The sequence below is a fragment of the Poecilia reticulata genome, chromosome 2 (assembly GCF_904066995.2).
Source record: "Poecilia reticulata chromosome 2, P_reticulata-male-v2, whole genome shotgun sequence".
NCBI classification, from domain to species: domain Eukaryota; kingdom Metazoa; phylum Chordata; class Actinopteri; order Cyprinodontiformes; family Poeciliidae; genus Poecilia; species Poecilia reticulata.
The window spans coordinates 14,028,522-14,040,830 of NC_088831.1; the positions used below are offsets into that span (position 1 = coordinate 14,028,522).

Sequence of the window (12,309 nt, forward strand, 5' to 3'; positions counted from 1 at the left end):
TAATTAGTTACAGCTTATGCTTAAGTTAGTCCTTTCATTTAGACACATATTTTCTAGTGGGTGCACACTGTAGTTGTTTTTTGTTTGAGGTCCTGCCAACAAACCAGCTGGAGCAGGAAGCCTGGAACAAACTATTGTTTCTTTCTAAAAAATGATGGGGGGACGTTGTTGTTTCAATAGTTTAGTTATTAATTTTTGTCACTTTAATATTTGTTCAGCTAATTTTGTATGTTTGTTCTTTTGTTGTGCCTTCCTCTGGTGGTGGATTTATGTTACTCCACCCGTGTTTCCGCAGCCTTTTGATCTTTGTAGGTCCGTTTTGTTTGTGTTCAGCTGACCTCAGTTAATTTGGGCCCCTATCTGTTATTTATCCTTTGATTTATTCTTGCATTGAATCTTTATGCTTTAACTATTTTTTGGAAGTATTAAATGCAAACTTTTTCTACTTTTTGAACACCTTTTACCCAGGATATGAGAATAAAATTGGAATATTACTGAAATAAAATCAAAATATGAGAATTGTAATATTTTGAGAACATAGTCATAGTATTATGAATAGTCGAAATGAGAATATTACAAGAATAAAGTCATATTACAAAGATAAAGTTGTAATATAACTATTTTCGTAATACTATGACTCTCGTGCAACTTTCTTCTCATTATGATGTCTCATTAATTAATTTCTTTAATCAGCATGGCCCTAATACTCTTTAGTTTGACCCAGTTCAGTGTGAAAGTGAACCGCAGCAGCTGGAAGTTTAACAAATGTTTCAGTTTTGGTTCCCAATCGAACTGGATCCACCGGACCATCAGGTGAGAGAAAGAACCTCCACATTCTCCTTAGTTTCCAATCTTATCCTCATTTACCCCTCAGCGGAAACACAAACATATTTACACTGAGGGACAATGAGAGAATGACACGAATGCATCGGTGAAGGAATCACAGGATTTTGGATTTTCTGCAGGTATTTTCTGCATTAAAGTAAAACTCAAGGAGTCCATGAAGAACTTCAGGTGCCATTCCTGCTGTGTGTTTCTTCCTGAAGAGACTCTTGGTGGGTCTGTTGAAACATGCAGTCTGAAGGTCTGTTCTTTCACTTTTATCAGGGAGACCTAAAGCTGGGCATGGGGCTTAAATCAGCTCAATATCTGAAGTTCAAATCAGCCAAAGCAAAAGTATGAAAAATATATAAACTTTATTTGTTTTACTTTTGCTCTCAAACTGATGTCACATCCTCTATATTGTTGTTTTTGCCACAGTAGAAAATCCACATTCATTGCAATATTCAACATAGAATATCAAATATAAACAAATAATGTCAATCTTATTCCAGCCATTTATGGCAAGCCATTTTTGTATTTATTCAAAAACCTTGCTGTCAGCCAGAGCCTGCTAAATAGTTTGCGTCTGTACAGAACTACAGTCATATTCTATAAATTATAATATATGTTCTGATAAATCTCATGTCAGATTAAAAGTTCCTTTTGAAAATAACTTTTAAACAGGTATTAAACATACTTTCCAGACAGATAAACCTAAGATAGATCTTTTTATTTGATTACTAAGCTTAACGTTAACTAGTATTCAATAGTAAAAGCAGTAAGACACTATTCAGCCTTCGGTTGCCAACCTTTTTGGCAAATGAAGCTAACTTTTCAACTTGTTTGCAGTTTGGACTTTTTATAGTTATTAAATATTCAGAGTGTTTAGTTAGCTTGAATACTTTGTGAAATCAAACTACTGTTTACCCATAATTCTAAAAATATCCAGGAAAGCTAGTTAGCTATGGGATGCTAACAAATTGGCTCGGTAGAGATCATTTTAAACATGGTTACTTTGTGAGTTTAAAGTGTCTAATAGTGAAGCAGTAGGGTTCGTTTATGGGTAAAGATTGTGGGAAACGATTTTACACCAAGTACATAATTAATATTATTAAGTCGTAGCACTTACTGCTAACTAGCCTGTTTTTAGGAACTTTCTTAAGGACATTAGTCTTTACTGTGGAGTGAATCAGATGTGTGAGAAAAGGAAACCAGTATTAGATTTGAGAAGAAAAGGTTTTATGATGCACAAAGATCAACCAACAGTAACTACACTGCAAAAGAAAACGTCTCTGATTTACAATAAAATACAGGTATATGTGGTTTTATGAATAAATAACAGAAATAGCATAATAATAGTACAAATTTTACCATATAAATGCGGTAAAATTCTGGCAACCACAGCTGTAGGTGTTTAATTAGAGACTTTTTTGTTGTTTACAGTGTAGTAATTTAGCCAGCTTGACATATCTGTAGATTTCTTTGGTTTTGATGATGAATGAACAAAATTAATGTTTTCTTTTTTTCCCCTTTCAGCACATTCTGCTCTGAAGGTTAATGAAACTGGGGAATTGGTGTAATTTCCTGGTTTCTTATCAGTGAGCTGATTGGTTCAAATATTCCATGGTGTTTTCTGACTTACTGGAGTTTGCCTAACTTCTGACATAGCTTTTTTAATCTCCCACTGATACACGTTGTGCCATGCATCTTATTGAGAAAGTTATTTGCTTTTGCCATAGATATAGTTCTAAAGCAACATGTTCAGTCTGATTGCTCATGAAACATGTGCGTTTATTATTATTTTTAAATTTGTGTTTCACATGGAAAAGCCTTCCCCCTTCAACAAAAAGTAGTGACTCACCGGGACAAAAATCCCGTCTTGCCAGAAAGCCCACACTGCTTTTGGGTACATCGCCTCTTCAGTGACAGAAAGCAGAACCGTCGGCTGCTGTTCACATCATGTAAGTACTCTCTTATTTTCCCATTGTCGGACAGTTTCTCAATATGTTTTTAGATAAACCTGTTGAATTAAAGGATTTAGCTCTTTCTGCACCAGCATTAATGAAGCCAGGAATGTTGTATGTTTTCTTGGATTGAAAAATTCTTAACTTTAGCTCAACGTGGAAGCAAAGTTTTCATTTACGCTTGAATATATGAAGGGAAAAGAAGTTTGCTTTTTGTTAAGCTGGAACATTTCAGTATTACATTTTGATTCTTTGTCTAAGATGTCATGTTGGTGCTGCACACTAAAATCTGAAGCCTATAATTATCCCTGGTTCTTGTTGAACTGGTTTTGTTGTAACACCAGAGGCCAACGCCTTGTTTTCTTTTATTTACAAGCTAGTTGCCAACCGATCATCAGTAGCAGAGACAGACATGTTCAGCGGCACCTCTGGTAAATAAAACTAATTTCTGTATTTTTTAGGATATATTTTTTTAAAATTAGAAAGTGACTTTTTACTGATACATTCTCAGATAACCACCCTTCAGGCTATGACCTGGGCCCCCAACCGGGGGGCAAACCCTCTCACGGAGGCGATGGGGGTCATGGTTCACACCATGGACAAGATGGCCGCCATGGAGGAGACAACAAAGATCAGGGGAACAAGGGAAAGGGCACATCTGACTTGGATCTGGATCTTGCGTTTGACGATGACCAGGACAAAGACCGGGGCCGACATGATGACCGCAACCGGGACCATGACAGGGACCGCGACCGCAACCGACACGATGATCGTGATCGGGACCATGACCGGGACCGCGACAAAGACAGACATGATGACCGCGACCGGAACCGACATGATGACCGTGACCGTGGTCGTGACCGTGATCATGACAAGGACAGACACAGTCCTGAGAGACGCAGCGGTAGCGGTAAGCGAAGTGGCAGCCGCGAACGGAAGCGCAGTGGCAGTGGTGACCGAAAGCATGGCCACGGCCACGGTCATGGCCACGGGCATGACCACGGGCATGGGCATGGTCGTGGACGTGGACGTGGTGGACGCTGGTAGAGAAGTTAAAGCAGGTGATTTTTTTTTTCAGCCAGCTTTGCTCTCTTAACTATCCAACTTTGAGCTGTATTTTAGCCACTTTCTTTTTTCTCTTATCTTTCTTCCTCAGAGACAAGACTAATTACTTTTTTATCAATTTAATACATTGATATCAACACTTTTTTTGTTTTGTTTTTTGTCCCAAGCCGGAACCTTCGTATTCGTGTTTCTGGTACGCTCCTAAATCTAACACACAAACAACAACCGCTATCAACAGCAATGAGCGACAAATCTGCTTCTTCTGGTGGCTAATTTTTGTTTCAAAAACAGACGTGATAGGGATTCCTCTTGTAAAGTGTTTGAACTTTGAGCCAATCGGGAAGTGACATTCAGATATCATTTCGCATCATGATGGGAACAGATAAATCAATAAAAACTAGTTCTGTGAACCGTCTGTTCAGCCTGACATGGAAACAACAAAAATATGAGATATGGAAAAACTAACATTTCCTTTATTTGTTTTACAGGCTGATCATGCTCCGACCAAAGAAGAAAAGAAATTAGAAAATATTAAATCTTTCCATTATGTTTTATAATACATTAAACCCATTGTAACTGTGATTATTCAGTTATTTTGTATTCCAACAGCTTTAATGAAATGTAAAGAAAATGCATCCTGCTTTTTGCTTTTATGAAATAAAATGAAACATTTTTGTTTAAATCCAGATATGAAGTTTTGTTGTTGTAAACATGATGCCTGTAATTAAACTTAAATTAATGGAAGATGTTAATTAGACACTTCAGAATTTAAAAATAAAACATAGTTGAAGGCTTTGGTTCATTTTACTATAAAAGTAGTTTTGGTCGTTTTGACCCTGGGTGTCGTCTATCAGGCTGTGAGTTGAGAGAACTGGAAACCTGAACGTTTTCGCCCTGCAGCTGCAGCCGCACCTCTGGCAGGGAATATTTCAGCTCAGGTGATCTGTGGGTGTGACGCAGCTCCTTCCTTTACAACCAGCCTTTTCAATTATTCAACAGCCTCTGGTCATGTTTGAATGAAACGTCTGAGAAAAACGTTTGTATAAGAATAAATTTAACATTTGGGGCATGTTTACACTGTGCTCTCATGTCAGGACAGATTTCTATGTGGCTGATTTATTTTACTCTAAAAACAAAACACAACTGTTTTCATGTTTTTGATCAACTCTGACTTATGCATTTCTACTACACTTCCCAGGATGCAATGGGTAGTTTCTCTGAGTAGACCACCAAAAAGATACCAACCCTTCAAAACAAAGATGACATTTTGGAAGTTTAAGATAATAAAATTAAAATAAAAGATGTGTAAAGGGAGTCCTGCTGTGCTAATGTTTGAAGAAACGTTAACCTGCAGTGACCAGTTGAACCAGCAGGTGGCAGAGGAGAGCTGAAATGTGACTCCGAAAATATTTCTGCTCCTGGATTATTCCAATAAATTAAAGTATTTCATGAGGAAAGATTACTTTAATATCCTGCCTCACCAGTACACTCATCATCTGTGCAGAATCTGATAAGAAATAGTTCTGATGCTACAAAAACCCTCATTTACTGGCTTAAAAAGTAAAGTTTTCACTAAAAAAAAAATTTGAATTTAAGACAATAAAATGCTGGCAGATTGTTTGAAACTACATGAAATGAGGGGGGAAAAGTTAATATTTAATATCTTTTTGGATTGACATAAAAATGTAAGTAAGTGGGTTCGACTGCTCTGTTTATGTTTATGATTTAATCTCTGAATATGGTCAGATTTTAGTTCAAGTTGTTAAATGTTAAATAATGTTAAATGTTAAACTTATGCATATAAGAAAAATATCAATTTTCTTTGTTTGTTTGGAAACTTTTATGTTCTGTAGATGCTTGCTGTACAGTATTTATTAAGATAATTTGTTTTATAGTCAGGTTTACATTTATGCGAATAACTTTTTTGGAGAAAAAAAACATTTTAGGAGTATTTTTACTGTGCTGTACTTTTGAAATCCCTCAATCAGGAAATTTAACTTCCAAGAGGAGAAGTGAAGTCTTCAGGCATCTTTGGAGAAAGATCCAGGATTTCCCTGCTGCCAGGTGGAAAACGTTTCCTCAGGATCTCCGGAGTTCCACTTCTGCAAATGAATCTGCTCTATATTTTAAAATCCCATCACTGAATATTTTAAAACTCCTTCTGCCTCTTTAAAAATCACTTTCACGAAAAAAAAGTCCTTTGGCAGCCAATCATAAAGCCCAGAGTCCAGCCTCAATCCAGAGTCAGTCTCTCCTTCCTCTCCGCAGGATGCTCCTCTTCCTCTTCCTCTCCCTCGCCGCCGTCCTGTCTGCGGGCCGCGCCATGGAGATGAACCAGACCTCCAAGCTGCTGGCGGAGAGCTTGGAGCAGTGCTCAACCTGCGACTTCCGGGAGCACAGCAAGCAGCTGCGGCTCCACAGCATCCGCTCCCAGATCCTCAGCATCCTGCGGCTGGAGCAGGCGCCCAACATCAGCCGGGACATGATCCGCCAGCTCATCCCCAAGGCGCCGCCTCTGACGCAGCTGCTGGACCAGTACGACCCGCGGGTGGAGGACGAGGAGCACGCCACGACCGAGACCATCATCACCATGGCAACGAAGCGTAAGTGGGGGGGAAACAAAGTCTGTGCGTTGATCCCGTAAAGGTGGATTTAGAGCAGAAATGAAAACTTTAAGAACAGAAAGTCGAGTAGATTATACTTGAGTAAGAGTGGCAGTACGTCAATAGAGTAGTAGGAAAAGGTTTTTGGTAAAAAGGTTAGTCAAATACTGACAAACTGATCAAATTATCAATCATTTAATATTTAAAAAGTACATCAGATGGACCTAAAAGTAAAGTTCAGTGGTAATTTTGTTATTTTAAGGACCAAAATTACAATAATTTCAAATAAGAAAACAAAAAAAATTTCCAAATCAGTTTTAATAAAAAAATGTAAAAAATTCTGAAACTTTAACAAAAACTGCAGGTCTGTGTCTGGTGAATTTTTATTCAAAAAGTAGAAAACCATCAGAAATATTACTCAAATAAGAATAGAAATATTTCACAATTACTCAAGTAAACGTAAAAAGTACAGCGCAGTAAAAATACTATAAAAGTACATTTTTAAAAAAAGTTATTGAAGTAAATGTAACTAGATAAAATGAGCTACATTTTAACTATACTGAGGTTTTATTTTTTTAAGATGAAAGAAATTGATATGGAAAATTATTTCTTTTGCCTGACTGTATATTGCAATTTTTATATATATATTATTTTATGTCTCCCTGATTGCCCATCTATATGAATTATTTTCATAGTTTTAAAACAATATATCCTCTTAGATGTATATTTTGGTCCATCTGATGATGTAATTTTTTGATATTTTTAGTCACACTTTTCATTTGTTTTTACCAAATACAGCTCCATTTTGCTCTTACTTCAGTACAGTTCATGTTTCCTCTCCCCACCTCTGTCTCTTCCAGCCAGTCCCGTCCCTGCAGAGCAGCTTTCCTCCCACTGCCTGTTCAGTCTCAGTCCAAAGATCCAGCCTAAGAACATCCTGAGCGCCCAGCTGTGGGTTCACCTGCGGTCGTCCCTCGCCGTCACCACCGTCTTCCTGCAGGTGTCGCGCCTCCGGCCGGCCAGGGAGGGGAACGGCACGCGGGTCCGGGTCCGCTCCCTGAAGGTCGACACGGAGGCCGGAGCCAGCTCCTGGCAGAGCATCGACATCAAGTCCCTGCTGCAGGCCTGGCTGCGGCAGCCGGAGAGCAGCTACGGCCTGGAGATCAACGCCTTCAGCAGCAGGGGAGAAGACCTGGCCGTCACATCAGCAGAGCCTGGAGAGGAGGGACTGGTGAGAAGACCCGGTTCATTCACGTCTCAGTAGTGATCATTAATGAAATGATCAACTCATTTAGTAATCCGTTAGTTGCTAACTGGAAGATACAGAGTCAAATAAAATTCTTTTGTTGAGAAACAACTCCCTAAGAGCAGTAATTAATTGAAATAAGACAAAACTTGTAAATTCTCAGGAAGATACAGCAGCTTGTTTTAAGATAATATTGATCCTTAATATTGATGATGAAAAAGTACTGGTTCCACTTGCAGATTATTTCACTTATAGTAAGATATTTTTCCCTTCCTACAAGTGAAATAATCTGCCAGTGGAGCTATTAATTTTTCATCAATAAAAAGGAATTATTATCTTTAAACAAGCACCAATAGCTTGCTGAAACGTAATAAAATATTTGCACTAGAAACTTAACATTTGGTAAGGTTTTGTATCTTTTCAGTGCAGCTGGTTAAAATTTTGTTAAAAAAAAGTTTCATATTTTTGATAAAAATAGCTTAATCCAAATAAATAGTTAACAGATGTGATTCTTAATTGTGTTATTTTCAAACTCAGCAATTGCTAAATTGCAATTTTTCTTCATTGGTGAAATATTAACAATGTTTTGTTCACATTTGTAATGGAAACTCAGCTTTTTGAAATTTTTTGACATGTGCAAGTAAATTTTTTTTAACTTTTGGATCTCAGAAACATTCAGTTTTTTTCTTGAATGTTTATATCTGGAATTCATCTCAACATTTCTGAGTTATTTTGGTGAATGTTCAACTTTTTGATCTCAGAATTTGCCAAATTCTTTCTGGTATATTTGAGAGATTAATGTCAAAATTTCTAAGGTTCTTTCATGTAAATTTTAAACTTTTAGAACTCATAAATTTCCATATTTTTACCAGAAAATGTCAGAGATTAATGTGAAAATTCCAGAGTTTTTTTTTTGTAAATGTTAAACTTTTGGAGCTCAGAAATTTCTGAGTTTTTACATTAGTGAAATATTGACAAAGATTTTTTGTAATGGAAACTCAACTTCTGTCCTCCCAAAGTCTGACATCCAGCTTTCTGATTTGACTTGTCCAATTCAGAGATTAATCTGGTAATTTTCTGCATGGCGTCTAAAATGTTTGTTTTCCCCCCAGCAACCGTTCATCGAAGTGAAGATCCTGGACAGCTCTAAGCGTTCCCGGCGAGACTCCGGACTGGACTGCGACGAGGAATCCTCAGAGACCCGCTGCTGCCGCTACCCGCTCACCGTCGACTTCGAGGAGTTCGGCTGGGACTGGATCATCGCCCCCAAACGTTACCGCGCCAACTACTGCTCAGGGGAGTGCGAGTTCCTCCACCTGCAGCAGTATCCGCACGCACACCTGGTGAACAAGGCCAACCCACGCGGCTCCGCTGGGCCCTGCTGCACGCCCACCAAGATGTCGCCCATAAACATGCTTTACTTCAACCGCAAGGAGCAGATCATCTACGGGAAGATCCCGTCCATGGTGGTGGACAACTGTGGCTGCTCGTGAAGACGAAGGTTCGTTTACTGAGAAAAATAAATCAGCATCTGGAGAACCTGTTCATGAATGAAGCATCTGAAGGAATGGCCGTCATCCTGAAGACTGCCTGAAACCGTTTCCCAAACAAAACGCAGTAATTTAAAAGGACTTAAAGGAGATCAAATATTTACAATGACTAGTTTGGGATATTATAGAAAAGAAGTCAATTTCTGCCAGAAAACTCAGAATGTTTGGATTAATGTCTTGTTAACCTCTGAGCTCCAAAACTACAATATTTGCAGGAGAAAGTTTTAGATCAATCAGTTTTAGATAAAAAAAAGAGACATTGCTGAGATCCAGAAGTTTTTTTCTAGAAACAACTATGAGCTCCAAAAGTAAAATAAAAATTATGAGAAAGTAAATCATAATGAGTTTCACATTAATTTGATTTGAAATTAATCTCAGAAATTTACCGTTTTCAAATTTTAGAAATTTTCGGAGTTGCAAAAGTAAAAGAAGTTATACTTCTGGATCTCAAAAGTGCCCATGTTTTTTCTGGAACATTTATAAAGTTAATCCCAACATTTTTTTCTTTTGGAGCTCAGAATTGTTCTAGTTTTTTTCTTGAGTATTTGTGAGATTAATCTCAAAATTTATTTTTATTTTATTTTATTTTTTTAAATTTTCAAATTTTGGTTATTAGTAATTTTCAGGTCTTTTCTTTACCATTTATTTCTGAGATTAACCTACACATTTCTGAGTTTGTCCTCGTAAATGTTAAACTTTTGGAGCTCAGAAATTTCCATGCTTTTTTCAGAAAATTTCAGAGATTAACTTGATATTTTTCTTGTAAATGTTTGACTTTTTGACTTCAGATATTTGTTGACAGAATTTATTTTTTGTGGCCCTGATATGCCGTCATATATATGACTAGAAATAGAGCGGATTAAATATTTTGACCGTTATGAGACCAAACTATAAGATTGAGGATGTTTTAGGAGCCAAACTGAATGTTGTTAAAGCACCAAGACGTGTGAATGTACCAGGCCAAGTCACTTTATAAACTATAGTTCTGGTTTGGACCAGCCGGGTCCAACAATGATTTAGTGTTTTGTTTTGAAGTCGGAACATGGATCTGGTAATCCATCTTTACCTGGGCTCTGGTAGACTGAGAAGTATGTATCAAACAATCTGCTTGATTAATCTCAGAAATTGTTCAGAAAAACCTTGGAAATTTCTGAGTTTCAAAAGTTAAAAATTTGTGAGAAACCAACTCACAAATATTATGTGTAAATGTATAAAAGTAGAAAGTTTTTTAACTTTTCAAGCTTAGGAATTTCATTGCTTTCTCTTGAAAAATTTTGAGATTAATATTAAAATTTCTTAGCGATTTTGGCAGAAATGTTCTCATTATTTTTTTAAAATACAACTACCTACAAAATAAGCAGATTTATAATTTGCAGATTCCTGAGAAACCCTCTAAAAACATTTATAGCTAAGTATTTTAATAGTGCAGACACCAAATATACCTTAATATGCATTAATACATACAGTCAAAACGGTCTTATGCTACTGCTGAAACTATTGGTTTTATTACATCCACTCTTAAGGTTTCAAATACAAATATTTTTTATGTTTGTGAGAAAATTTTCTACAGTAAAAACTGAACATTGAATATGAGGGGAAACAGTTTCTGTTTGATAATTAAATATGTCAAGATTTTCCCAGTGTTGTTTCCACAGATAAACATTAATAATTCAGTGTGTTGTGGAGGAAAAGGGTTTGTTTTTATTCAAATAGATGATTTTATTCTAACGTTTTTGCTATTCGCTACATATAAATATGAGAAACTGAGTTTGTCTCATGTGTTGCACCTTAATGTGAGTTGATCACATCTGAGTTTGCACTTGTAATAAACTGAACAGTTAACCTGCAGAATTTTTTATTTTAAATTCCTGTTAAATAAAAATTTTTCTCAGTATTTTCACCACAAATCCTGGAGTTTTGGTTTTGTGTTTGTGAGACTGAAGAAGTTTGGACCTTGAATAGATTTGGTGTCTGAAACGAGGCTTCCTGCTGCTGCCTGTCCTGATTTGAGCCTTGACCAGAGCACAGCCCGCAGGATGTCCTCCTTATTTTGAAAACATGAACCGAATGACTCGCCACCTTTTGTCTGTTTGCTCATTTCTCGCTGCGATTTGTTCAGAAGATCATCAGAGGTGAAGGAAATATATAATCTTATTATATTTACACACAAACCTGCAAATTATTAAAATATTTGGCCTAAAAGTGAACATTCTGATTTATTGTAACCCTGATAATCATTGTCGTTCTGCAGCAATCTGAGCTGTCTAAATGCAGCACAGCAGCATCTAGTGGTGGTTCAGGAGAACTGCAGCCAAGCTTGAGGCTTTTGTCTGGAAGAAATGTGAATTGTCGATGTTTTGAGCCGATATGAAACATCCATCCATTCATCCATTTTCTTACACCCTTGTCCCTTAGTGGGGTCGGGAGGGTTGCCGGTGCCCATCTCCAACCAACGTTCCGGGCGAGAGGCGGGGTCACCCAGGACAGGTTGCCAGTCTGTCGCAGGGCAACACAGAGACACACAGGACAAACAACCATGCACACACACTCTCACACCCAGGGGCAATTTAGACAGACCAATTAACCTGACAGTCATGTTTTTGGACTGTGGGAGGAAACCAGAGTACCCGGAGAAAACCCACGCATGCACAGGGAGAACATGCAAACTCCATGCAGAAAGACAGCGGTCGGGAATCGAACCCAGAACCTTCTTGCTGCAAGGCAACAGCTCTACCAGCTGCGCCACTGTGCAGCCCTGATATGAAACATTTAATCCATAATTTTCTGGGAAGAGCTAAACATGAATCGGTGTTGGAGCAGTTGGAGGCGCCATCCCAGTTTACCGCCCAGAGCAGATGTCCTGACTGTTGTTGTCTTCATGGGGGTTTCTGACCCGAAAAGACTTTGTTCTGCTGAAACTCAGATTCACATCACTGATAACTTTAAACATGTTTGATTCTACAAATCACATTCTGTCCTTTTATTAAAGTTAAAAACTCCTTTCTTTGTTTTCAATTTAAGATTAGAAAAGAATACGTTATAAGTTGTACATTTCTGTC

At 37.6% G+C, this 12,309-nt stretch overlaps 1 protein-coding gene across 1 annotated transcript; it reads left to right on the top strand.

The window, feature by feature from the left end:
- The first annotated feature begins 3,707 nt into the window (after positions 1-3,707).
- On the top strand, positions 3,708-9,285 carry LOC103457777 (growth/differentiation factor 8-like). Its single transcript, XM_008398172.3, has 4 exons — positions 3,708-3,847; positions 4,340-6,454; positions 7,315-7,685; positions 8,813-9,285. Exons 2-4 carry the CDS (start codon positions 6,121-6,123, stop codon positions 9,191-9,193), a joined length of 1,086 nt encoding a protein of 361 aa, XP_008396394.2. The 5' UTR covers positions 3,708-3,847; positions 4,340-6,120; the 3' UTR covers positions 9,194-9,285.
- The last annotated feature ends 3,024 nt before the right edge of the window (positions 9,286-12,309 follow it).